Source organism: Phyllostomus hastatus, unplaced genomic scaffold (genome assembly GCF_019186645.2).
Source record: "Phyllostomus hastatus isolate PE091 unplaced genomic scaffold, TTU_PhHast_1.1 phas_contig_40, whole genome shotgun sequence".
Taxonomy (NCBI): Eukaryota; Metazoa; Chordata; class Mammalia; order Chiroptera; family Phyllostomidae; genus Phyllostomus; species Phyllostomus hastatus.
Window position 1 is genome coordinate 82,573,182 of NW_025333872.1, and position 22,924 is coordinate 82,596,105.

A 22,924-nucleotide genomic window follows, 5' to 3' on the forward strand; every position below is an offset into this window, starting at 1 on the left:
AGACAGAGGAGAGATGAAAGAAAAGGAAAAAGGAGAAGAGGCAGAAGCAGAAAAGCGGGAGTGAGAGAGGGGTGGAGAAAAGGGTCAGAAAAGTAAAAGTGGCCTGAAACTTGGCGCAGGGGCCCCGCGCGCAGACTCGGGCGGGCAGGGAGCGTGGAATCCCACCGGGCAAGGAGGAGATGTCCACACCGCCGCCTGCACGCCCAGCTTCTCAGTGCTTGCTCGGAGGGTCTCCAGGATTCAGGGCTCCCGGCTCTTGGGTGACCACGGGTCGGCCCGGTCCAGTCCCGCGCTTGGGAGCTGAGCCTGGCCTGGAGCCACTCTCCCACCCCCACTCGGCCCTCTCAACGCCCTCCTCGCTGCTAGTTCGGGGAGCGCCTCTCCCCTTTGGAGCGAGGCTTCTGGCTCTCTAGCGATCCTGGGTGGGGCAGCTGCTCCTGCAGGACGGCCCCCGCCGCCCAGCGCCGGGCCGGGGCTGCCCCAGGGCCGCCGGGGCCCGGCCAGACGCCGAGCGCCGCCCGGGCAGCCGCACCTGAGTCCCCAGTGCCCGCCAAGCCCGGGCGCCGGAAGCGCGGGCGGAGGGGACCGGCCCCCCGGGCTGAGTGAGTCTGCGGGCGGGCGGGGGGGGGGTACCAGAGCCGCGAACGATTGAACACGTGCCGCCCGTGTCCGGCGGGGGCGAGGACCTGCAGAGTCTGGCCCCTCCACCCACCCTCCCACCTCCGCCCGCTCGGAACGCGCAGCACCAGCTGCCTCCACCTTCTGGCTCTAACTTCCTTCAACTTCTCCGTAAGGAGGAACCTGCCGCCCCGCCCGCCCCCTGGCCGCGGCGACCCGCACTTGAACTCCGCGGCGCGACCTTCCACCTTGCGCAGCCCGGTGCGCGGGCGAGGAGCGGCTTCGGGGAGCCCCAAGGAACTGGCCAGAAAGAGCGTGAACGGGGGTGGGACCGCAGCGCTCGGCCCGGGCGCCAGGGGTCTCCTTTGGGGAACTGGGAGCAGCAGAGCCCGGAGAAGACTGGGGAGGATGACCGTTCGGCACTTGGGGAACTCAGCGCAGTAATGCCAACATGTAAGTCTCACCTTCCAGCTCAGAATTCCGTGACACCTTTACCTGTACAACCCCTCCCCCCAGCCCCCTCAACCAAATGATTTTGTAAAGACTTCGACTATATTGACAAAATAAACCGGTTTGTCTTCAGTTTGCCCCCAGGCACTGAGGAATGAGCTGGTATTGCCAGAAGAAGCTGTGACATTTGTGTGTGGCTTTTTTTTTTTTTTTTTTCAGGGAGAGGTAAACCTCACTTTTGGGCGGTGTAAAGCATAATAAAAAGGGTAGGGCTTCAAGAATGGGCAAAGCGTGTTTTCGATTCAAATTAAACAAGGAGTAACAGGCCAGGTTCCTCCATCCTGGGGCCTTGCCCAGCCAAGAAAGGGCTCTCCTGGATCAACACCTGGAGGCTTGGAAGGTACTGGTATGCTGAGACATTGTTGACTTTACACATTGTCACCGGCGACTGTAGAAGTTATACTTGCATCCTCGGGTTATTAGAATGATTTTTTAAAAGCGGGCAGAAAAGGTTCTTCATTGTACTTTGCAGAATAAAAAGTAATTAAGGAATATGTCATTTATGTGATGGGATCTGTGGGGGGACTCGTATAGGATTAGCAATAAGGGGAAGGGTGTAGAGCAAAGGAAACATTAGAGAAACCTAGTAATAGGTTTACTTTCATGGAATTGCCATCCGAGTGGTGAGGTGCCACAGAGCAACCCTGCAGTAGGGCCACGGAGCACTGCCTGGCCTTCCAGAATGGAAAAAATAGGTTCTCAAAAGGGCCAAGCTTATTTTTGTGGCCAACTCAGAAGTTCCTTTTTCTTGTAATATGTAATTTTACCTCTGGTGTTTTATTTAATCTTGGGCAGACATCCTGGTAGACATTTTTCTCCTTTCCACTGACTAATATACAAGAGTTTCTAGAAATTGATAGTCACCCTTCCTCCCCCAACTACTGGATCCTCACTATTTCCAACTGAATTTCCTCCTCCAGGTACTCCCTGGGAAAGGATATACCCCTCAGGCTCTGTCTTTCCCTCCTTTGCACCTTTACTTCCCCAAGCCTCTAGTACACATTTTTAAAATAGGGAAAAGAGTAATGCCTAGTATTCTGTGACTCCGTTCCTGCTAGTGACCAGTGTACTTAGAAAGGAGCCACTTATTTTTGTTAAGATGGCATGTGAAGTAATTTCGCACCTGTGAGTTTTAAAGTTTATGCAGTGGAATCCTCAAGGGATAGCCGGACATACCTTTTTTTTTAGAATACGGCCAACCGCCTCATATTAGAGTTGTTCTCATATAAAGAGGACACGTTTTTAATGAATGTGAGTTTGTTTTAAACTTCAGTTTTTCCTGAAAATATAGTAAGATTTTTGACAGCAGACGCTTTCAGCTTTTTCAGGTAATGCAGGTCTTATGAGGAAAAAAGCATGTTACACATAAAAACAAAGTATGAATGTAGCGATTTTAAAATAAAAGATGTGAAAATGATCAACAGGTAATGGAAAAATGTCCTGATTGTGAAATTAAGTTATCTAATTCATTTGAATTTGCACATGATTTAAAAATGTGATGTCATTGTAGAGTGAAAGCACATAATCACATAAAATATAGAGTTTAGTAGCCTGATTTGAGTTCTATATTGGGCTTTGTGGCGAAATTTGTTACATTTCTTGCCAGATAATAACTGTTTTTTTTTCCATTTGGCTGTTTATAATTCATATGGAATGGTTTAAGATGATCTGATTCTTTTTAGATATTAGTATGTTAGAATATATGGAAATAATGCCAGCCTTTCCAAGGTAAATATTTCTACTGGCTTCCTGATAAAAAGTTAAAATGTGGACCTAAACTATATTATCTTTTAAATTTTAATAGATTCAAGTACACAAACTAAGTATATTCTCTGCCTACTACTTGTGGGGAAGGAGTATATACTATCACACTCAAGTTCTGAAATTACAGACCTACAAATATATTTTGAAGTTATAGTTACTACATGTTTTTCATACCCTAAGAAATTTAGCAGGTCTAACAAGACTTGCATTAATTGGTCTCAAGCTGCATGAAGCTACTGTTCCATTTATGGCTTATATAAATTACATGGCATTGTGCTTTTCCAGTGTGAATGGTGAATGAGTCCATTGTGTCTTGGCTTATGGGAAATATTAGAAGCTTGTAGTTTTACTGCCTAACTGGACACGTAACTCTAATTTCTGGAAATACTGATTTGAAAGAGAATCAGTTTATATATTAAAAATACACTTAAAACTGCCTCCTTAAACCTGACCCTTTTTTTAACTACCCGCATCTTCCAGAGTTTATATTTCTGATTGGATGATTAAAAGCTTCTAAAGACTATTTAGACTTTCGAGTAAATAGAAAGAGACTTTGTTCAATGTGTGTGGCATGCTTGGGCAAAAACTTGTATCTTTCCATTTTTGTTTCTAATTATATGACATTATTGCATTATCTACATTGGATGCATACTGAGGTGATAACATTTAAAGGACATTTCAATTGTAACTAAAAATGCCAACAAAACTGGAATGGGGCTACCTGAGTATCATCCTACTTTCTTTTATAAGCATTGCTCAGGGTGGAATTATTCAGTTTTCCTCAAGGGAGTCAAGATTGCTGTATTTAAAACATTTATAGCAAAAATGACAAAGGCTTAACATATTTAGTATAGAATTGGTAAATCACAAATCAGTAAGAACAACATTTACATTGTAATAAAACACCAACAAATAACTTGAACGTGCCAATCCAAATAAAGGAAATCCAAATGGGACACTACTTCTCTCAAGCTGGCAATGATTAAAACAATAATGCCTAACAGTGGAGTGTGTCATGCGATAAACATTCATACACTTCAGTGTAAATGCATATGTGTATTTAACTTTATTTAGAAATAATTTTAAACCTACAGAAAAGTTGCAAGAACAGTACAGAGAAGAGCTGTATGCTCTCATACAGAATCACTTCTTATAAATATTTTCATCATTCATTTATCATTTTCCTTCCTTTCTTCTTCCCTCCACACTGTATACACACACATACCCACACTAATTTTTTCCTGAAACACATGAGAGTAAGTTACATAATCAGGGATTTAAGGTTTACTTTTTTCACTAAAACTTTTATGGAGATATTTATAGATTCACAGGCACCTGTGAGAAATAATACAGAGAGACCTTAAGCACCCTTTATCCAGTTTCTCCTGTTGGTAACATTTCACAAAACTCTAGCATAATATCACAACTACATGTACTCGTGTGTGTGTGTGTGTGTGTGTGTGTGTGTATTTCTCAAGGTTTCCATTTAATTTCACCTGTGGTACAAGCCAGTTACACATGTTACAGCTCAAGTAAGGGTCAAGATTTGTGCAGATTTAAAGAGTAAAACTTGCCACCTTTTGAAGCAAGGTGATCCCAACTTAATGAAAGAATTTGAGTAATAGAATATCACTTTACCTTTCCATTCTTTGCTTAGGCTCAGGAACATGATCTTTATCTAGAAGAAGAAATACAGTTATGAGCAGACCTGAATAAACCAGATTCCCATTATTTTCACTGTGAAAGATTTAAGGTACGCTCTGTGCCACTCCTCATGCCCCTTTGTGATGGGGGTTGCCGTGGAAATACAGTTGGGATGTGAAGAATGAAGTTAATTCTAATTATTGCTGGTGTTATTGGAATGATTAGCATATCAATTTCTCCACTAACTTCAGAATTGCTTCACTACTTTTTCTTTCAACTGTGATGTTTAAGGGAGCTAGTGGGGTTTTTTTAGATTATTTCAGTGATGCATATGGATTAAATCATATCCACAAAGGGTTAAACTTACATTTAAAAGAATTCCTATAAAAGGGCGAAGTGTTCAAGCTTCCTGAGACAGGACTCAAGCATATTGTGTTTTGCAGCCTATACAGATGGAAAAGGAGAAGCAAGTTTGCAATCACGGTAGCTAGTTTCTGAAACAGACAGGTGAGTTGGGGACCAGGTGACAGAGGGTTGTGGGGGGTCTTTTTGCTCTGTCACCACTGATTATATGCTCCTGGGCAAGTGGCTTAGCATCATCATTCTTTCACCTGATAGGTGATAGGTGATAGGTTTTATTGTATAACTGTTAGATTCTTTTCAGATTATAAAGTTGGTGACTCTCTTACTAAAAAATATTCTTGCTCTCTTCAATAGAACTTGGAGGCCGCAACCCAAGTGGCACAAGATTGTACTCTGATTTTTTTTTGTAGTTCTTATTTGGAACCCTAGTAACCCTGCTCAGGATTTTCCACTCTTGTGAGAAAGTTGTTTAAATCTCAGGCATGTGTCTTTGCTGAGTGATCCCCTGAGAAAGACACACAGTGCTTTCCTTCCTCTGTTCTATTCTTAATTTATTTGTTTCTGTCCTTCAGTAAACAGTAAAGTGGACAAAAGTTGGCGTGTCACATGGTTTATGTTGGGTTACAAGTGCTTGCCCTGTCCTGCATCCATTTTCTGTGCAAAACAATCGAGTCTTCAGAACTGGAATGCATCAAGCCCCCAGTTGTCCGATGGGATTGCAGGCAGCTTTTGTAAAACAGCTTCGGGTTTGGATATGGAATCCATAAATGTCAGAACCTCTTATAGTTGAAGAAAGGTGTGTGAGCCCATGAAACAAATGGTATTGAGTGTTGCCAAGCTAATGAATGCAACTCACGGAACACTGTTGAGAGAGCATGTGGACCTAAAAGGGAGCCGTGAGTCACTTATTGATAGAGGAAGACTGTTTCCTGCCACAGGGATGAAGAAACTCAGTGTTCTCTTGGGCTGATCATCCTTCTGTCAATATCTGTAAGGCTGGCAAGCCAGGTTTGTTTGCTCTGCTCCTTCATTTCTCGGGGCTTCGGTTGCTTCCTCTGTGAGATGAAGAGGTTAGGCTTCATTGTTGGCCCTTCCAGAGTGAAAAGAATAGCATATTCTATTAGACATGCTCTTAGATATACTCAAACTTCTTAAAATGTATTTCATTTTTTTATTGATGTTGAAGCCCAGTTGTTTCCCTCCCCCAACCCCAACCACCACTCTTGCATGTATAATTGTGCTTCTGTTTTATGAGCACACTCAGTCATCGTCGGCATGAATGGGGAACACCTCATTCTTCCAGCATCAATGGGAAATGGACACAGTCATCCAAATGAGTCAGCTTTTCATGTGACAGAGCATATCATTTACCTCTTTTAAAGCCCTTACTAAGTGCCATGCAATGCTATCTCTAGTTCTTTTTGGTGGATAATGTTCTATCTGCAGAAGAGGAAATAAGCTCAGAGTTCTGCCTCCCAAACCACACAGTTGATAGAGGCTCCAGGACATCACTCTGTGCTGTTCCCAAGTTCACATCCATTATCATGATGAGGACTTGCTGTATCAGATTGCTCGTCATAAGCAGTAATACTGCTCTTCATTTGAAATATTTGGGGTGGATATATTAGAAAGCATACCTTTCATACAAAAAAATATCTTCACACCTGAAACTTTCCTTAATTGAGAATTTGTACTTGAACTGCATGATGCTGGAACTTGTAGTTTGGTGAACATAAAAACATGGTATAAATATTAGACACTACTTGAAATTTTTGTATTCATGGCCAAATGATTAATTTATTATATTTCTGTTCCCAGGCGACCCCAGGAGTGGCCGCAAAGTCAGTTCATTGGTGTTGGTTTATGCCATTAATCCTATTGTCCATTCTTGTTTAAGTCTTTTTTTTTTTTTACTGTTGACAGAATAACCACACTTACATTAGAATGCCTGGATTGATGGTAATGATAATAATAACTAATATTTACTGAGGGCTTACTGGGTGTCAGTCACTGTTCTTAAAAGACATAGTCTGATTTAATCATTCAGTAACTCCATGGACTAGATTCCATTGCTGTTCCTAATTTACAGGTGAAAAATAGGAAGTACAAGGTGGTCGAGTAAATTTCCCAAGGATTACATGGTTTATAAGTAGCAAACCCAGGTCAGTTTGACTCTAGGGTACATTCTCTTGGCTACTTAGGTGGTCTCTAACAGTAACACACAGATTGAAAGTGCAGGCTTCAGGCAAGTGCAGGAATCATTTGATGTCTGTTTTTACTTGAGTATTTCTCTTCTCACTTTTCTGGTATTCTGTTTAGTATCATATATTTTACTCCAGATGAGCCAGCTTACAGTAAAGAAAGTATTAGTTGGCCCTTGAACAACGTGGGTTTGAACTGCTCTGGTACACATGTATGCTGATATTTTGGGGGTGGGGGCAGGACATAAATATCTGCAGTTGGTCCTTCGCATCCCGTGTTTCCCATCTGAGGATTCACGAACTACAGATCAAAAACAGTAGTTTCGGTGTGAGGTTGGGAATCCGAGGATGCAGAAGGCTGACTGTAGGCATGGTTCCACACCAGTTTCTACAGGGAAATTGAGCATCTCTGGTTTTGGTATCCTCGTGGGGTCCTGGAACCACTCCCTGATGGATACTAAAAGACAGTTGTAGTTCGGTTTTTTGAGAGTCATACATTAGGCACGGCTTTTTGACTGCACGGTAAGCAGCACCCCAACTCCTGGGTTGTTCAAGGCTCAACTCTACTGTGATCCTAAAGTATCTCATTAGTTGTCCCTCTTTTTAGAAGTAAAGTGATTCTCAATTACCACTTATAACCGAAGTAACTAACTCATTTTGGGGATTTAAGATCTGGAAATTTCTGACTGCTACTTCTCTAGCCTCCAGCTTCACGACTTCCTTGTCACCAGTCAGTCCATTTAGGGTCCCTTTTGGTGACTGGCTTGTATACTGGCTGCCTCCTTCACCGGCCTGCCTCTTGTGAGCCCAGTCGATGAAAGACATCAAGCCATGGTTTCGAACCAAGATAATATGGCTATCCCTGGTTAAACCATTAATAAGCATAAGTTTGAGTTTAAAGACAAGACTGTTAGTTATACAGATAATTATTTGAGAGTTGTCAAAGCACCACTCCTCCATCTAATATCATTTACTACTTTCTATAATATTTGGTGTTTATTAGCCATATAAAAACATTGATAACTAGATAAAGAAGTTAATCTTGTAGGATGTTAATGCTTCAGTGCTTCATTCTGAGGGCAATTTAATTTAATTTTAATTATCTCCATTTGTAAAGCGGCAGACATTATATAATGAAAATTTTCCATAAAGTCTAAATTTCTGGGAGATTATTCAAGATGTTGATATAATTATCCTCTTGTCACCCAGACAGACATGTGACTGGTGATGTTGAACTCTGAAGCTGAAATTGCTTTATTTTAAAAAATAATTTTCTTCTCGAATTACATGAATATTTCCCTACCTTCATGCAGAGATCACCTATTATAATTCCTCTGATAAGGTAGGTGCCACCAGGTGGCAAGTAAAATAAATAGATTTTTTTCTTTCATCTGATCAGTCTAAAAGGGGTGATTAGTTTATTATCTTTATTTAGAAGCAAGACGGTGATAGGCTTCTGTTTTCTGCATCCCGCTGCGAACCTGTGCGTTGACCGCTGCTGTCCTAATGCTCTACTGAATTCCGAGTGTCCTGATGGCCGCCTTCCTCCCCTGCAGGATGTTCCCCTCGGGCCGCATGTGGAGTTGCCGCTGGAAGTGGAAGCCAGGTCCCCTCTTGTTCTTACTTGCTTTCTCTGTTGTCTGTGTTCCTCGCTCAGGTAAGTAAGACTTTTTCTCTTTGAAGCCCTCGATTTAATAATGATTGCACTGTCTTCCGATTAGGCGTGCTGTGTGTTTAAGTAAGCGCAACTTTATTTGTGGTCATTCTTTTCTGTTTCTGCCCTCAGTGGCTTTTTCTGTCCATGGCTTCTCCTTCCTCTCTGAATTCCATGTGAATACTATCACTCTGATCATTGTTTTACTTTCTAATGAGTGTATTTTTCTAATCTCCACTGCATTTTCTTTTAGCTTCATTTATTTATCTAGCTCATGTTGAGTGATGAGATAGCTACATGTCTAGCATTAAAAATGTACTAGCTGTTCTTCTACCATTGAATAAATATGCAGTGCTTCATTTTTCTATTTTCAAGTTTGTATTTACCTATTTATAGAAAGTAAAGTACAGACTTTGCTATTTTTATTCATCTGGATTTCATTGCCATGTATGAGACAAGGATTTGAAGTTAAGTTTTTTGACTATGAAGTTTAAAATGATATAAAATAGTTAACTTTAATTGCATTATTTTTGGAATTAAAATATTTAATTTTTGCAATTACCATTGTTTTCCTGAAATTTGAGATTCTTTTCGCTTTGTTGAAAGCTAAATTTTCCATAAACAGCAAATTATATGAATAAGCCAATCAGAACCTGAGGAATGTAAGTGATGTTCAGAAAAGTAAACTGTTTTTTCATTTAAATGATTTTGTTACTTAGAAAACTGCATTTCTCTCAAGTTCATTTTATTTTACTAATTTTTTATTGCTTTATCCAATGTATATTTTCCTTTAGAATGAAATCATTACTCATGAAGTCTTATGAATTTATTACTTGGAATTTAACCAATATTTCATACTTTCCATATTTATAAAATATCTCTCTGTTATTATAAATTATACATTTAATGAATCATGGTAATAGATTATCCACTAAAATTGGTTATTTATGGATCAAGAAATGTAACTCATGTTCACTATATAAATACTGTTTTTCCAAGCCATTAGGTAATTTTAAGAGTTTCAGCTACTTGTTTGGAAAATCCCTGGCCCTTGTTTAATGACTTCAAAACAAAACTGATCTTTGAGTGCGTTTCTTTGTGTATTTGTTTCAATTTCATTATAAAGTCATTCTCTCTATTACATTTATTACCAGAAAAGGTAATTAGAGGAAACAAACTTAGTAAAGGATCTGAAAATTACATATACATTGGATCTTTTGGTTGTACAGTGTTGAAGAATTTCTTAACTTTCAAAATTGATACTCAGAGAACCAGTTCCATGATGTTAGATAAGTTAGGAGATTAAAATTAGTTGCAGTCTGTTTAGTTTCATTTTGTGAGGTCATGACTTTTGTAAATTTGTAAGTTCTCTTAAAACTTTAAATTGGGATTTTTAAATTTTAGATGTCAACATCTTAATATATTCCTATTCATCGTTTTTCATCATTTGAATACATGAAGTAAAAGACACATGAAGGGGGATCCCCCAAAATGGAATTTATTTATAAAAATTGTGTATTTATCCTTACATGTTTAAACTTCATTCACCTTCAAAGTACTCTCCATGTGATGCAATACACCTATTGAGACTTTTTTCCACTGCTCAAAACAGTTTTTGAACTGATCGATTTTGATGCCCCTTAATGCTTCTGCCATTTTTTTGTTTCCCCTGTTCCAAATAAAAAAAAAGTTTCCCTTTGAGCACTTTTTTCATCCAGGTGAATAAGGTGGGTGGGACAAGGGTTTCATGCCGTTTTTGGTCAAAAACTGCTGAACACTCAGCACAGTATGGGCAGATGCACTGGTAAATCACCCATCGTGAAATGGGTGATACCAGCTAGTACACTGATCCAGATGGGCTCCTAGAACACTCACTTAGTGGGGGGAAGCCTGTAATAGAAGGGGCCCGCCCTCCAGAAGATAATTCCGGTTGTTTTGGGTCCCCCCTCGTATTTTAGACTACTCAAAAGAGGCAACTGTGCTGGGACTAGGACGAGAGGCAAGAGAAAGCACCAAGTGTGCTACATTGATGGAGGCCTTCATTCTCAAGGTCATAGGGATCAAAATGTTTTTAAGTTACTGTCTCACACAATAAACCTTAACAATTTCTTTCATTACCCAACACTTTGTGTACACCAGGAAATAAGGCTTTGTGGCAGCTAGTTACTAAGTTTACTGATGAAGCCAGACAGTTTTGTATCCATATATCTGTAAACATGATTTACTTAAAATGCCACCACCTCACATGAATATCTGAACTCAAAAAAATATCTTTAGGGGTCTTTATTTAAGTTTTAATATAAATCTTTTGCCTTATAAGTAACTCAGCACAGTTAACATATTGCATATTAAAACTTTAGATATATCTAATTTTCAAAGTTCTATCTTTAAATCATAGTGTAACACCACTGTATTTTCAAGAACATTTAGTGCTTAACTGTGACGGTATATCTCTATACGTGCACTCTGACTTTTTTCACTTCTCCAGATGACCCCTAGGTGGTCTTACTGAGTCTACTGGCTTTAAATGATACCTTGATGTCAAAGTGTGGTAAATCCATATGGCTAACTAATCCTGGCCCCTCCCTGGACTCTGGAGCCACCTCTTGGGTTGCTTAACCTCATCTACACTTCAATATATAATAGGCTTCAAACTTCACATGTGTAAACAAGATTCTTGTTTCCTACCTCTTAACTGCTTCACTTTCAGTCATTACAATCCATCCTACCATCCTGCTATTCTCTCATGCCCTCACTATTTTCTAGACACGTTGGCCTTTCTGTTCCTTAATCCTGCCTTCTAGTACCCTCTTCTCCCGAATCTACACATACCTGTTCTTTTTTGATACTCAGATCTTAGTTAGTATCACCTCAGATAAACCTTCCTGTATCCCAATTCAAAGGAGTGTTGTATTATCAGTGTCATATTATCCTTTAGTGATAGTCTGCAGATTTTGGTTGCTCTCTTGATAATATTTTGTTATTTTGACTTTGATAGCTAGGTGGGAGGGTTGGCAAAATCTTTTTTTGGTTGCTAAGATTGACAATTAGTTCAGATGATTAAAAAATAGAATCTTGTTTTTTAATTCGGAGAATATCCGTAGTTTAATTCGTATAACAGAAATGGCAGAGTCAACTCTTCTAGTAGGTAAGTTAACACTTATGCTTTCATGGGGCATTTACAAAGCAAATAACATACAAGGTTTGTGTCCTTCAGGATTTTAAAAAGAAATGTAGAAAAAGAATGCCTTATCTGTTGCCAAGTGATGAATGTAACTTTTAACAAGAGCTACAATAAAAGAACAGCTGAATATTTCAGCTGGTCCCATGGAAGTGCAAATTACAAAACCTGATTGTTTTTTACCCGCTGGCCTGTCAGTATTTAGAAAGGTTGACAAAATCCAGTATTATCAACGATGCTGAGGAAAAGGCACATGCTAACTGTTGGTTCCGTCACTTGGTGAAGTAACTGGGCAGCATTTTTTAAAGAGTAAGAATGTGCATTCTCTTTGACACCATTCTCACATGTAAGCATCTGTCTTGTAAAAGTAAAAAAAAACAACATTATATATATATGAAAATATAAGCTAGTATTTTAACTGTAACATTGTAATAGCAAGCAATTGATAAACACTCTGTTCACCAACAAGGAAATGCTTATATATATATTTTTTTTACATTAATAGCGTGACATTACTGTGCAGTCATTCAAAACAATGTAGTCAGGACCTGGCTGGCGTAGCTCAGTGGATTGAGCAAGGGCTGTGATCCAAAGGTCGAAGGTTCGATTCCCAGTCAAAGTACATGCCTAGGTTGCACACCAGGTCCCCAGTGGGGACCACGTGAGAGGCAACCACACATTGATGTTTCTCTCCCTCTCTTTCTTCCTCTCTTCCCCTCTCTAAAAATAAATAAATAAAATCTTAAATAAAATAAAAATTTAAAAAAGAAATTGTAGATATTGAGAAAAATAAAAATTAAAAAAACAATGTAGTGTATATTAGCTTGGAAAGTTGTTTATGATAATGTTAAATTATAAAGCAAATTGCAGAACCATATGAGATTATCCTAGATTTGTAAGTTTGTATTACAAACCTGGGATATGTTATGCATATCTATGTTCTTGAATAAGACTGTATAAACCTATTAATAAAGCATGGAATGATACACAAGAGGCTTTAAAATGGGTTATCTCGGGGTCATTGAATGGGGCAGGTACCTCAGGGTTGGAGTGAGAAGAAGAAAGTCCATGGGACTTGACACAACTATGAATTATTTGCCTTGTTACAATCACTATATGTTACTCTAGTACTTTGGAACCCCCTCCCCTGCAAAGAAAACCACAAAATTCTTTGGTTTAAAAACAAAAGGAGCTACACCCAAAACACAACCAGAGGGACTGGTGAAGGGTATGGATATCATACTTTTCGGTTAGTCACTGAACCATTGCTCTGGCTCTTCACTTGATGAGAATGTCTGAAAGGTGTTTCAAATAATCAGCTCTTTTTATGTAGCACGATGCTCCGTGACTCTGAGGATGAATGATGAGTCCCCAGTAGACAGAGGTTATGGCTTCGAGTGGAGTGGGAAACTCGCGGGCAGGAGCCAACGAATCCCTAAGCAACCAGGGGCCTGTTTCCACACAGATAACCTCAGTCATGGGCACTGCGGGGAGGCACCTCCCTGCTCTCCTGAAAAGTGATGGTATCAGCAGATTAGCTCAAGGCTCAGTGTTATTCTCGTATCTCTGATACAGAACCAAAAGGGGAGATGTTTCTAAAAGTACAATCTGGCTCGAATTGTGAGCTTTCTGGCCCAGAGCACCGCACAGTTCTGGAAGGCAAGTGACCAGGCAAAAGGAATCTTGTGTTTCTTTTTGTTTGTGTGTTTGTTTTTCTCTGCTACAGAATGATCAGTGACTCTGTGGTATCAATTATGTAGCAGTCTGCATTGTTAGACATGTCACTTTACACACACGTTTGTATTTGATGGAAAGGATTTCAAATGCATGAAAAATTATCCCTTTATAAATCCAGCAGTTTTTTAAGCCATTTTAATTTTAATATGTGGTTAAAATGACTAAAGAAATGTATCTGAAAGGTCAAAAATAAGATATAATTATGCAAACTATTCTTGTCAAGTGAAAAAGAGCCAGAATTAACAATTGACTAACAGAAAATTGTAAAATATAATGCTTTTTTTCAGTCAGGGTCCCAGTGCTTGAAATCACACATACTGTGTGAAGCTTCTAGCTGCAGGGCTGTCACTCCATCCTGCACTTGAGCTTGGATGAGCCCATGTGACTGAATAAACAAACCCTAGAAAGTTGCATGCAGACATTTTTTGGGGGTGTCTTCCTCGATAAATCTCTTCATATCCCTTTGAGAGGACCTGGATTTGCTGTAGGTAAATATGAAATCCTGCACTGGTGTCATCAACTCAATTACATGAAAGTGGATTGGGGGTGACTTAGTCACTTTCCAGTGACTGAGCAGTATGATGGGGGGACGGCTGAAGCTGATGCCCTCCCATGGGGACAGGAAGAGAGGAAGTCAGCAGAGAGTCCTGCTTCTCACTGGCCAGGGCACCCTCACCTCCAGGGTGGCGGTCAGGCTGTAAGGAAGTCACAGCCGCATGGGTCTCGGCAGGTGGATCCGCCGGACGCTCGGCCTCGAGCTATCTGAGGAATGTCCCAGGGCCTGTCCATCTCCACCTGTCATGTGAAACCTCTGCGGGCGGGCGGGCTGGCTGATGCATGTCCTTTGCATCAGCCACAACCTTTTTGCTTGTGTGTAAACACTTGTTTTTCTTTTTAAGAGCAAAAATGCTGCTGAGTAAAAATAAATGAGAGAAACGGCATATTTGCTTTGGAGTAGTGAAGTCAGCAGGAATAAGACAGTGGTCTCTAGATATTTGAAAAGTGGTCACTTGGGAGTAACAGACTTGTTCCAAGTACCTGAAAAAGCAGAAAGGATGATCGAGTCCATGCTTCAAGATCCAAACAACACTCCTAGTTATTGGTTGCCAAAACACAGAACAGCTGTCCTTCAAATTCCTCCTCATCACTGGACTCAGGACATGAAAAAGGAATCTCAAAAATGAAGAGGAATTTGACTAAAAATCCCGAAGGCTTCCTCAGCCTACTGTTAAATCATAGAGTAAGCGTGTGTGTATGTGTTAGGTAATCTGTTTTTTGTATATGCAGAATGTCATATTGCATTTCTCTTACCTAAAAAGTTTTACCTTAAAGTTTCTTCTCTGTGCCTTTTCTTTCAACTTGAGCAGGGAATTTTTATACTGACTTAGAGATTGGCCTGGTAACTTTCCTGGACAAGATAACCCTGAGGAGCTCTAGACTTTGGCAGGTACAAAATTTTCTGCCATTTCCAAATTAATAATTCCTTAAGGAATTTTTCTTTTATTTTCAGCAAGTAGAATGCCTGCTCTTTGTCACCATTCCTACTAAGATTACAACATCGTAGTGTTCAGTAAGTAAAGAATGTGGAAAAGAACAAAATGGAAAAGAGCCCAAAACGGAAACAGGAACTTATTTTAGATTTAATGAGTGAATGTATTTCACAGGGTGGAGCAGCAGGGGAGGACAGTATGGAGGTGAGAGAAGAAAATGTATCAATGGCGCCATAAGCAAGAAGGCCCAGTATTAAAATCATTCTTGCTCCTTCACTGAGCTGGGTGATCAGACACCTGAGAAGAACGCAAGGTTATTTGTCAACGTGTGGGCGGCGGCTGCCACCGTCCAGATGATCCCTTTCCACCACATCCCAAAACAACAGCAAAGTCTCAGAAGGGGAGTACAGTGGTCCCAGGGGAATTAGGTTGCCACCATATTTCTATGTGAAGGACTAATCATCTTGATTTTAAAAATGTAAAAAAATGGCCCGTTAATACCTTTAGATAAGCTCCCTTCTCTGGAAAATAGTTTGAATTACGATGATTGCATGTCAGCACATCTTAGTGTACAGTCATTCCCAAACCAGCTTCATCCTACACTTGGGGTTTAAAATGATAAACTTTTTTAAAAAATTACAAAATTTTCTTCAGTAAGTCAGCTATGAAGAGTCAGAAAAGAAGTCTTTTGCTAATATATTCTGCTACAGTGTGTTCACACTGGAGCCCAGGTAATGGGTGGTGTCAATGCTCTTAAAATTCAGATTTTTTTCTCTTTGTTTTTAAAATTACACTAATCACTTACTGATCTGAGCAAAGCAACAAGAATGAACTAATACTCATAATTTTTCCAAATCCCCAAACAGAAGGATCTTTTTAGAAGATTTTTTACCTGGTCAAAGCTTTAAAGAATATTGTTAAAATAAAATGCAGATCAGAAAAAAAACACTCTGAGAATGTTAATCACTGCTTTGAAACACATCCACAGTTCCTACCTTCATTTATTTTTTTCCTTTAAACATATGCACAGAAATGTGGCATAAAAACAATTCACACTGGCCCCTCATGAGTGTAAGTAACGGTTTTGCTAGGTTACTGGCTTTATGGAACACAATTTCAAGGCAGAGGATTAGAGTTTTCTGGTCATAGTGATTTTAGTGGCTTCAGTAAGGGTAGCAGAGGGCAAAAACCTGGACTTTAAGAGATACTTTGCTTCCGTGTGGGGTTTTTCAAGAGAGAAGTACACTTACTAAGGCCTGGTGGAATGTGGCCGCCGCCCCTTCCTGCACTGTCTTACACAGACTGTGCACACCAGTGTGTCCCGGCTGCCTCCTCAGAGGTCAGGATTAGCTTTTTACTGAGACTGACAGCCCCCTCTCTCTCTTTAGAATGGTAACCTGAGAATCTGTCATGTGTAGGAAGTTCATGACCACAACTACTGTTACACTACTGCTGAGGTACAAGTATTTCAATAAACATTAAGGTTGCTTCTTCTCTCAGAACCTTTGCTATGTTGACACAGGGCTTTTTCCTCCCAGTGCCACACACCCTGATACTTTCCTTGGTGTTTGGTTAAGACTCTCATTATTTCTCATCATCTGACTTGCTTACATGTCTCACACACACACACACATGCACACACACACACACACACTACAGAGGTCTGTGTCTTTTAGTAACTATTTCAGAAAACTTTTTTCTCTAAATTTTCATTTCATTTTTTAAAAATTGAGGTATAATTGACACATAGCATTATACGATGCAGCCTTTTCTTGTATTTAAGGTGGTGTCCGTTTACAAGCACAGTGCTGACTGTGATTGTGCTGACATGGAAGAGGTTTTCAGTAAATGTTCAGTGAATGAATCAAATCACTTTCCCAGCTTCCTTCTGTGACTTTGGATTTTCCTTAGCAGGGTAAGTCTAGCAGATCTGAGGGTGAGGTATCCTTAATCAAAGCCTTTTTCCTTTCCCCAATAGTATTAATAAGTAAGGTAAACATTTGTGAGAACCTTATAGTCCCAAAGGAATTACAAAGAACATTGAGTTAGTATTGTACACTTAGACACATTTAAAAGCTGAGGCTATGTCATAATAATATCATAATAATATTTGAAAATTGTGGGTATCAGATTTTTTCATTCATATATATATATATGATATCATATATATATATGATATATATATATATATATCAGCCTCCTTTGAAAGTCCTGGCTCTGCAGAGCTGACCGTGGGCCTCAGTGTGCAGATGACTGACATGAGACAGAAAGGAAGCACTGTGGCATGTGTGTGGTAGAACTGCAGAGGTGTTATCTGTCGAGGGATAAACAAGAGCTCTCAGAATTTTCATGGAGGAGGTAATGTCTCAACTGCATCTGCTAGTGCGGGTGATGAAAAAATAACTGACAAATGGTGTGGCTTTAGCATTGACCATTTGGAGAGATTTTTCTGCAGTCAGATTGGATGTAAAATCTAATGCAGCTATGGGAGTGGTTTGTGCCCATAGAGCATCAGCCCTGATGGTAATACAAAGCAAGAGGATGGGAGATGGGAACGGAAATAGAGATGGGCCATCTAGGCAGAAAAGGTGGGGCAAATGCACAAATACATCAGCAGTGATTTTGTGGAAGGATGCATAGAGCAAGCATAATGTCATTTCTTTCAAGGTCATTTTGTTATAGTGTTGAGATGCCATAGGAACTTAACTCTTGTTTGTATCAATTAGCCAGTAGTAAAATTGGTTTTGTTGTACATCCTTTTGCTTAAAGTCACAGAAGCAATGGTGGATGGTAAGCGAGGGTGTGGCATGCTTCCCAGATGAGAACAGAGGAACTCTGCAGGAGAGAGTCAGGACTGAGGTTAGACAGGTAAGCGGGAGGCCAGACCGTGGAGGATGTCAGGAAGGACCATGCTGACAGGACCGGATGGGGAATCCCAGCCCAGGAGGTGAGATGGACATGTCTGACTCAGTTTAAGACATGCGCATCAGAAACGTGTGCTGAAGGGTACAGACGTGAGGGACGTCCCTAGGGTCGTAGGTAACTCAGTGACAGGTTTTTTTTTTCTGTTTATGGAATCTGTAGTTTGTGCTTTTTCTCTGTTATACCATTTTGCCTCAAAAATGGCAGCCTTACTTGTCTCATTGGTGAACAGAATTGATGTGTAAATATATTGAAAAGCTGAAGATAAAATGTCAGGTACCCCTGAGACCTCCTCTTTCTTGCTCAGACCCATGTTTAGTTGTGACCAAAGGCTGCTAAATTTAAATAAACAATGTCTTCAGGATCTTTATAACTCCTGATTCTGGGTCTCATCTCTACCAGGTATATTGTACACACTCCTGAGTCATACCCCTGCATCCAGTGATTCTGTTAAACCACAGTACCTGAATTTATGGAACTTCATTGCTCCCTCCCTTTGTAATGCCCTACCAAGTACCTGCCAAATAGCAGGACATCCATTAAATATTGAATGAGCACAGAAATTAGAGACTGCATGTATTTTTGCTAAGCAAAATTAGGATTTAGACATGGGTGTTCAATTATTTAAGAGAAGAAATTTATTCTTAGCATCGGTATTATGCTGAGTTTTAAAAACTAATGGGTCAGCCTTTCTGTCTTTGGTAAAGACCAGCTACTTGAGAGAGGATATTTCATAAAATAACCAGAATAGTATATGTTTACTTATTCCAAGGGCTAAGCTTCTCTTGGAAACACATTTTATTTATGTACTATTTAATCCTCACCTGAGGATATGTATTTTTATTATTGGTTTTAGAGAGAGAGAAAGGCAAAGAGAGAAAGGGAGGGGAAGAGAGAGACAGAGTGAGAAACATTGATGTGAGAGAGAAACATTGATTGGTTGTCTCCTGTAGCCACCCCAGTCAGGGATCAAACCTGCAACCTAGCTGTGTGCCCTGACCAGCATCAAACCCACGATCTTTTGATGTACGGGAGAATGCTCCAACCAACTGAGCATCCCAGCTAGGGCTGGAAATGCATTTTTAAGGTACCAAAATAATCTCAGCACTATTAAAACATACACTTAAAAATAACTATTTTTGTTGAAAATATTTAAAAAGTAATTATTTTGTACATTTTTTTAGCTATTCCCCCTTTCCTCTTGGGAGATCTTCCCCACAATTATCCCCATTATTTTATCTTCATTTATACCTTCCCCTGCTCAGCCTACAAACATACTCAGAACAAACAAAAATGTCTTTTCAAAACTAACAAAAAGTGTCCCCTTCCCCTCAATGCTTTTACTCTTCTAGGCAAATTTTTGTCTTTCTCTTCATTTCTGAATATCTTGAAAGAGTGGTCTGCATTTGGATTTATGACTTTGCCACCTTTAAAAAAATAGAGGATTCTGTTTTGGGGTATCAACGTGTGTGTGTAAATAATTATGCTTTGGTTTTCTAAAGATCTCCTGAGTATCTGAACTTCTCCAAAGACTTCTACCTTAAAGTATTTAATAGATGGAACACAGTTGCTGCAATATTTGTTATTAAGGGGACAGGAAAACACTTTCTTCATAGACAGTTTTAGGATAAAAGCTGGTCCAAAATGGCAGTATGACACATGGACGTGAACTAAAGCAGGGCGAGGGGGGGGATGTGGGTGGGAGGGGGTGTGCAGTGTGGAGGGGAGTGAAGGGGGGGAAATGGGACTACAACTGTAATAGCATAATCGATAAACTATTAAAAATAAAAATAAATAAAAACAAACAAAAAATTTTCACCTTAAAAAAATAAATAAATAAAAATTTAAGAAAATGAGATGATTGACGATTCAGAATTTAGTCTGTTTACATCCAACCTATAGAATACACTTTTTTAAAAAAGATTTTATTTATTTACTTTTAGAGAGGGAAGGGAGGGAGAAAGAGAGAGAGAGAGAGAGAGAAACATCAATGTGCGGTTGCTGGGGGTCATGGCCTGCAACCCAGGCATGTACCCTGACTGGGAATCGAACCTGCGACACTTTGGTTCGCAGCCTGTGCTCAATCCACTGATCTACGCCAGCCAGGGCTTAGAATACACTTTTTGCATCAAGGAATGCTTCAGGTTGTTCCTTTCATTGCGTCCGACTTCCTCGGAGCTTATTTCGCTTCTTGTTTTTTATTTCTCATTTAAATCAGATTTGCATCCTGATTTTGCCAGGGGGCTCTGTTTCCCATTCCTACTTCTTTCCTTTTGAATCCTTTTTACTATTCCCATCATGTCTTAAACATTTTTATGTGACAATGGTTGGGATATTTATTCCAAAACGGTTGGTTGAAGCGAAACCAAAAGGTCTGTCTTTGCTGTCTGTCCACTGTGTGTGCCTGGCTGTACTGCACAGCAGCCCCTATCTTTGTCATAACTGTGTTTGAAAACAGCTTTGAGCTGGGGGTTCCTGGCAAGTGTACATTTAAAACTCCCATTTGTGGGAAGCACAGATATATGACATGTCAAGATTTGTGCTTTTGGTTACAACTTAATTGTTGTGGTTCGGATATATGGTTTAACAGGCTTTGTGAGAGCAGTTGTCTTGTACCTCTGAGGGCAGAGTATCTAAACTAAACCAATTTTGTTGTTCACATGGAAACAAAAAGTTAGATTTGAAATCTAATAATAAAATTGATCGTGTGTCATTTTGTTTTGCTTATCTCTCAAGAAGAACTCTGCATTTTTTCAGAAGTAAGACCTTAGTTACTTCTGAGTATTTTAAAATTTTAGTAATCTTAGTCTGAAATGAAATCAGAAAATACGTTACAGGCTATTTCAGGTTAAAAATGCCAGTGGATTCTGTATTGTTTGAGAGGAAAATATGCTTTTATAAAATAATTTAAATCTGTATTGGATTTGATTTAAACTTGAACTGCACATACCCGCGCATCAAGGAATTTTTTGATGCATCGAACTAATGATGAAAGTGAAAAGTTGGTTCGATATCAATGCCGCTGCTAACTCGACTCTCTGAGTAACTCGATCCATGAGTAACATGAGTTAAATGCTGACTCCAAAATGAAATTTTACAAAGATGTTCACTCACGCTCAGAAATACCTTCTGGGTGTGCTTTGGAGCTTTGTTCCTTGTGGGCTCTGAGTAGGGGGAGACAGTTAATACACACAGTAGAAATTGTTTGCCTGTTATTTTAGACTCTGTTTCTGGCAAAATCAGGCAGAGGATGGTTAGAAGTGATTACACTGGAGAGATGATTTGTGTTTTCCTGACTGCCTCGCCTCATCGCCCCCTGATCAAAAATTAACTTCTGCTCTCATTTATTTAGTACATGAATGTGGCATAGCTCTCCTTGAAATCCTTCAATAAGTTGAGATAGGATCCTGTGAATTTGGGTTGTTACTTTGTATTGTTCTCTCTCTGTAAATTATATGTTAGAGTAGTTGACTTTCAAAAAGCTAATAATTTTTATAGTATCTATCAAGTTTTTTTTTAATTCTTTGGCCAGAAGGAGCCTGTGGGTAACAACACAAAGGATTTTCATTGCAGAAATGGTTACAGTAATTAAATATTAAAGGCAACCTAAATATCCAGCAATAGAGGATTTGATCATTGTGGTATGTTTACATAGTAAAATGGCATGCATATTCCTAAATGTATTCTTTTTCAAATGTTTAGTGAAGTGGGATAAAGATTAAAATGTAATTGAAAAGAGTAGGACACACCATGACTAGCACATTTTTTTAAACAATCTCAGTTTCAAAAAAGCCCAACAGAATAAAAAGAAGTCCAGCGAGATAGCAGTCTCTGTTCATAGATTCAGGCAACCCCTTCCAGCTTCTCTTTGTTTCCATCGTGAGTATGTATTGATTTTGTAATGATATAAAAAGAATCAATGCATACACATTATTGTTTTTATAGTTTTATATAAGGTTATGATTGCACTCCTTGATTATATATATATGTGTGTGTGTATAATGTAAACATACAATGCTCATTGGTTATATATGTTTTAAAATTTCCTAATCTTAATTCTAGTGGTTAAAGTTTTTGTATAAGAAAACTCATTTCAATAGTGGTAATCTCAGCCTGAAAACTGGAAATTACCACTTCGTCTCTGCTAGGTTGCCTAGAATTAAAGAGGCTGAGAGACCAGTTTTGGTGAAGATGGTGAACCACTGGAATTTTCATACTCTGCTGGAGCAAGCAAAAAATCATACAAGCACCTTGGGAAGTAGTTTAGTAGTTTCTTAAAAGTAGGTGTTCATTGGAAGTATATGATTTCATAGTTATATTATTGGGTGTCTATTCAAAAGAAATGAAAATGTCCACAAAAGGACTTCAATAAGATTTCCATATTATTATTGATAGTAGCCTCCAAACTGGAAAAAATCTAAATATTCATCAACATATGACTGAATAAATGGGTTTTGTTATGCTGATAAAATAGAACACTACTCTGCAAAATAATAAAACCCTGAATTTCTGATATATGCAGTAACATGAATGGGGTTCTCTAAAACATATTGAAAAAGAGATATAGAGTACATAGTGTCTGATCTTATTTCTATGGAATTCTAGAATAGGCAAAACTAAGCTATAATGATAGGGGTCAGAATAGTTATTGCCTCAAGGGAGCAACTGAATGGAAAGAGACAAAGCAAGATTCACTGGGTTGATGGAAATGTTCCAAAATTTGGTTGGGATATAGTTACACAGGGGTGTACAAATGTACCAAAATGCATTGGACAGTACACTTGAAATCTGTTTATTTTATTGGATGCCAATTATATCTCCAGTAAAATTCAGCTCATTG

At 39.3% G+C, this 22,924-nt stretch overlaps 1 protein-coding gene across 9 annotated transcripts in view; it reads left to right on the plus strand.

Moving 5' to 3' along the window:
- Positions 1 to 640: 640 nt before the first annotated feature.
- ADGRG6 (adhesion G protein-coupled receptor G6) overlaps positions 641 to 22,924 on the plus strand; it is a 132,675-nt gene continuing 110,391 nt past the window's right edge. For all 9 annotated transcript variants that reach the window (XM_045843308.1, XM_045843311.1, XM_045843309.1 and 6 more), the window contains exons 1-2: positions 641 to 1,071; positions 8,657 to 8,757. In XM_045843308.1, the coding sequence (XP_045699264.1) occupies positions 1,070 to 1,071; positions 8,657 to 8,757 (103 nt within the window). In that variant the 5' untranslated portion in view covers positions 641 to 1,069. The remainder of the gene's footprint in view (positions 1,072 to 8,656; positions 8,758 to 22,924) is intronic.